This window comes from Triticum aestivum, chromosome 2A, assembly GCF_018294505.1.
Source record: "Triticum aestivum cultivar Chinese Spring chromosome 2A, IWGSC CS RefSeq v2.1, whole genome shotgun sequence".
Taxonomy (NCBI): domain Eukaryota; kingdom Viridiplantae; phylum Streptophyta; class Magnoliopsida; order Poales; family Poaceae; genus Triticum; species Triticum aestivum.
The window spans coordinates 98,753,420-98,758,264 of record NC_057797.1 but is presented as its reverse complement, the minus strand read 5'-3'; the positions used below and the strand labels follow the sequence as shown (position 1 = coordinate 98,758,264).

The 4,845-nt window shown below is 50.7% G+C and overlaps 1 protein-coding gene across 1 annotated transcript; it reads right to left on the bottom strand.

The window, feature by feature from the left end:
• Positions 1-1,091: 1,091 nt before the first annotated feature.
• On the bottom strand, positions 1,092-4,409 carry LOC123187798 (pyrrolidone-carboxylate peptidase). Its single transcript, XM_044599738.1, has 6 exons — positions 4,247-4,409; positions 2,665-2,939; positions 1,934-2,038; positions 1,788-1,835; positions 1,407-1,664; positions 1,092-1,324 (listed from the first exon to the last, which is right to left on the bottom strand). The coding sequence occupies exons 2-5, from the start codon at positions 2,929-2,931 to the stop codon at positions 1,425-1,427; spliced, it is 660 nt and encodes a 219-aa protein (XP_044455673.1). The 5' UTR covers positions 2,932-2,939; positions 4,247-4,409; the 3' UTR covers positions 1,092-1,324; positions 1,407-1,424.
• Between the last annotated feature and the right edge of the window lie 436 nt (positions 4,410-4,845).

The following is a 4,845-nucleotide window of genomic DNA, read 5'->3' as shown; positions in this document are numbered from 1 at the left end:
GTCATCCGCGACGAGGACCAGAAGGCCGAGGCCGCCTACCAGGCGGCCATTAAGGAGAGCAAGGAGGAGGAGCGGTGGAGGGAGGCGGATGAGGCTGCTTTCCAGGCTGCCATGGCGGAGGCCATGGCCCTCTTCGCGGCGGGCGACTGTGTTGTGCCGTCGGTAACCCCGCCGTCCCCGTCCAAAGCCGAGCCGGAGGAGCCGGGCCCTTCGAGCACTACTTCTGGACCGTAGTAGTGCGCGAGTGGATCAGCGCTCCACCGATCTGGCCCGGGACGACGAAGAAGCAGGAGGCGGCCTACCTCGATCACTGGCATCGCATTCGGCTGGCTGAGGAGCGCCGAGAGGGCGAGCGCCTGCAGATGCTCAAGCGCGAGGCCGAAGAGGAGGCGCGCCAGGCCCAGACAGCGACAGCGCAGCCCGACATCGCCGCCCTCTGGAACACGGCGTTCCCCTGAGCCGGCCCTGCGGCGACGTTGATCGACCTCATCGGCCCCGACGCGGACGCCAACGAGGATGTCTAGAGCTGCGCGTCATATAGTTTTTAGTTTTTTATGTTAATTAATGTAACGTGGACTTTCGCCGGTCTACTTGACCGGCTTTTATGTTTAATTAAATGCATGTTAAAAAAATTTGGCACGCCGACAAAATAGGTCAGGCAGCGTTGGCGCTCGCACCGATCCAAGCACAGCATCGGACGTTTGTATCCGCCGGGCCGATTCAAACGGACAAAAAGCGGACAAAAACGCTGTCCATTTGGGTCGGCCCGTTGGAATTGCTCTTACCTGGTTTGCATTGTACGAACGCTTGGACACCTTAGCGCCAAAGAGCTCAGCTATTTGCAGGATACACTGTACTGATCATATGCAAAACACAAAGGAAAGAAGAAAGAAGAAGAACAGAGGGGAAAAAGTGAAGACTCTGCCTGTCAAAGGAGATGACAGTGGCATCACAGATACAGCACCTGAAGAACAAGAGGTGAAAATATGGCTCTGGAATCAGAAATGCAAATGGCCACCATTCACCAAAGCATCAGAAACGCAAGAACGAAAAAAAACACGGCATCAACAAATCACATCGCACGCGCTGTATCCACTCCGAAGATCTGTCAATTTTATTGGAACCAGGTTTCCATGCAGGTCAAGGACATGTAACTGATGGCATGCAAGCCGGCATTTCACACACACTCTAAGCATCGTTTTTCTTTTTCTCTCCCCTTAAATACACCCTTCTTTGGAGCAAGATCTGACCAATAGGCGCCAATCACCACACAATCTTATTCAGTCTGCGTCCAACTTTACATTTTCCAGGTCAAACCGCTGACCTACAGGCAATGAAACAGGTCAAGGATTCCAGTCAGTTAGCCAGCTCTTTGTAACCAAAAAATGGGATCAGGTAAAACCCACCTTTTAAGTTGCCTTTTCCTAGTTCAAGCTAGCAAGAGCTTCGATGAGGGAAGCGACGAAATGGATCTGGACCTCCTCGTCGACTGTCGAGAAGAGGGGCACATGCACGAACAGAGACTTGATGCCGTGCTGCTCTGCGAACCGGAGCGAGTGGTAGTACACATAGTTGCACACGAATCGCCCGGCGTCATCCGAAGGCATCACATCGTAGCCAGTCTTTCTGAGTGACTTGGTTAACTCCTTCACTGGCAGTGTAGTCTGTATTGACCATGGAAAGTTCACAGAAGCGTGGTTAATCATAAGAAGATCGGTGCAGCAGGACTGCAGTTTCTAGCTATAATTCAGCAAGCACCCATCATATATGAACAATCTGGCATTTACCTCTCTTGTCCGTGAGATGCTTCCATCAGATGGCACAATCGGGACTCTCTGCATGGGAACAACGAAGCTGGTAAAATGAAATGCAACTAGAAGATCTATTCATATGCAGAGCAAATGAAGGGTTCGTAATCTGACAACAACGCAACCTGAGGTTTCCACCCAAGCTCATCTGGGCAGCGGAAGGTGGCTTCATTCACAGCTTGATTCTCAAGAGCAAACCGTGATGCACCACTATTGACCCCAAAGTGGACCTGAAAAATGATCCGTACAAAAAATATCTTCAGCGACAATGGAAGCACACTAACTTTTTGTATCTTTCAGAAAACATAACAACCACAAGATGGCAGATATGTGGCAAGTTGGCAACACTTTGTAGTTCATGAACATATAATATATGATCCAATGAAACTCAAGCAATATTATTCCCCATTCTCATTTTCTGGAATGCATGTTTTTGACATATCTTGAAAGATGTAAGGTGTAAGCATGGCAGAGCATCATTGCATGACCACATCATATCAGCTACGTATCGTTACTACAATCAGCTGTGGCTTGCATACAGAAGTGGACCTCCAACTCCAACACTAGGTACTCACCAATTATATGCAATCCTAAATTACTGGCCAATGACAAGCACAAACGTAAAAGGTCCAAGTGAAGCAAATAACTTCTATATCCAAGAAATCTGGTAGAATTCAGAGTTTTGATTGGCAATGCAAGAAGAAGCTTTCGCATTAGTTTTAAACTCCAGGCTGAGAGTATAAGAACACATCAAACAATACGAATGCACATTTTAGCTGGAATTTAGAGGAAGATTGAGTCATCTAGCATGACCCTTGAAACAAATTTACCACTCAAGAGTAAGGTGAGCACTGACCCAAATTATTTGCCCCTGAGCCGATGACCCGTTCTCTCTATCTGCAATGGCAGACTCTAAAACTTTATATAGTGTTCCAAGCGCCCCCTGTCCGGCTGTTTCGAGAATTTCGCAGCTTCCAAGTACAAGATTTTTTGGCAACCCTCTCTTTTCAATGAAGGATTTAATGTTGGTCACAAGTTTCTCTGTCGGGTTCTCAGCAACACCATGGAACTTCTTAAATCCGGTAACATGGACAGTCACGATTGAAGGCCCTTCCGATCCCATTTACCCTTCTGCAAAACACAAAACAACAAGGCTTCTTAATCCAAAAGTTCAAAGGACCAATATATGCAGAAATTTTTAGGAAGGCACACACTTTACCGGACACAACAATGTGTCAACACCATCAGTGTGAACTTACTAAATCATAATACAATGAAATGGAATCTATTGCAGGCAGTTCCAACTGCCCCCACGAGAACTACTCATGCATAAAACATGCAAGGAAGTTAAAATGCCCGCAAGAGAGCGACGAAATGCAGTAAACAGTAAAAGAAATATTAGACAACTCCAGAAATAATGGACAGGTAGACTTTAAACAACAACCAGATGAGTAATTTTTGCAAGCGCCGTCTCCTAGATAGAACACACACACACGGCCGGAATCTTCTGAAATGATAAAGCAATCATTGTTCACGCTTCTCAATATTCTATTGAGAAGCGAACAACAACCTTGCGGAACAAACAACAGCATCTCACGGAAAGCAAGAGATAAGCAGGAACTACTGGTAAGTAGGACCTAGCTCCTGATTGAAGTGATGAGATGAGAACCTCATCCAGATTCCAAAGCGACTCCAGACAAACGCAAGATGCAGCCCAGACCAGACCACCGGACCAAGAACAGGAACAATACCCCCACCCTGTGCACATCCGAGCTAAAGCTCGGATGTGCCAGACAGCGCATCGGCTAAGCATCAGCAGCCGTTAGCTCACGCAGGACAGACAGCACATCGGCTGAGCATCAGCGGCTGCTGCACAATTGCATCCATCCATGGACGGGGAAATTAAAATTACTCGCGCGGACATAATCAAGCACGATGGAATCCAAGCGCGCCAACAGAAAACACACAGGGGAAAGGAACAGCATAAAGGCGCTTCTTTTTCTGAGCCTACTCTGGTGCGCGAATGTTGGTCAACTCTAGCGTGCAGCATAAACGTCAAAATCAGCCGGGACGAGGAGCTCGGGGAGCCACACAGAGCAACAAACCCCAATTCTCCACTCCCCGACGCCAATCGTGAGCACAGAGGACCGACCGGCCGCAGCCGGAGCACCGCCGGCGAACGAATCCGAGGGACACCCACCACCTTTGCACCCGATCGCCTCGAATTCCCCCTCCCGGACCCCCCGGCACGGAATCCAGCAAAGCGAGCCCCAATTCCGCGAGCGAGCTAGCAAGAGGCCCTCGCTCTCGCCTGCGAGGCGAAGCTGCGGGCGCGCCGGGCCTATCTACCCATCCACGGACACCATCGCAAGCACGAACAAACACAGAGGGAGCAGGGCAGGAATCGCCGGAGCGAGCGGAGCGCGGGGAAGGCTCACCTCGGGGGGCGGTGGCGAGGGGGGAGAATCGGTGGCCCTGGGGGAGGCGAGGGGGCGGATTGGTTCTTCGTGGCAGTGGTGGTGGTGGGATTCTTCGGGGAAATTTTTTGGGCTGGGGAGGGAGAGGGTGGGGGGAGTCGCCTGCCCGTCCTTTTAAAGCGCATCGCACCGCACCACGGGGAAGAACACTTGTTGAACTGCGCAAGGGATCAGGGGGGGGGGGGGGTTGGCCTCGGCGGGGCCCGCGTGGCGGCGACGGTGGTGCCGGCTTCGGTGGGACCCACCCCGCCCCGCCCGCTCGGTGGTTTGGCGTCGCTCGGTGCAGCGCTGGAGCAGGCTTGGCTGGGTGTCGTGTCACGGATCAGGCGCCAAATCTGCCCTACGTGCCGTGGCCGAAACTGTCACGACAGATTAAGCACTACGGCAGATGCGGTGGTATCACACAGGTGATGCACACTGTACTCTCTTTTATTCGAAAAAAAAAATCTTCTCTGTTTTAAAAAAACCTTCCGATCAATTAGAAATAACAAGAATTACAACTCAATCTATGGATCTCCTACGACGACTACAAACACTGGAGCGAGCCTAAGGCGTGCCGC

What these genes read in the sequence shown, in the direction of transcription:
- LOC123187798 (XM_044599738.1), bottom strand. Translation starts at nt 2,931, where the DNA reads ATGGGATCGGAAGGGCCTTCAATCGTGACTGTCCATGTTACCGGATTT. An exon ending in AGCTTGGGTGGAAACCTCAG is followed by an intron (nt 1,836 to 1,933) that starts GTTGCGTTGTTG and finishes GTTCCCATGCAG; the next exon opens with AGAGTCCCGATTGTGCCATC. An exon ending in GCATCTCACGGACAAGAGAG is followed by an intron (nt 1,665 to 1,787) that starts GTAAATGCCAGA and finishes TGGTCAATACAG; the next exon opens with ACTACACTGCCAGTGAAGGA.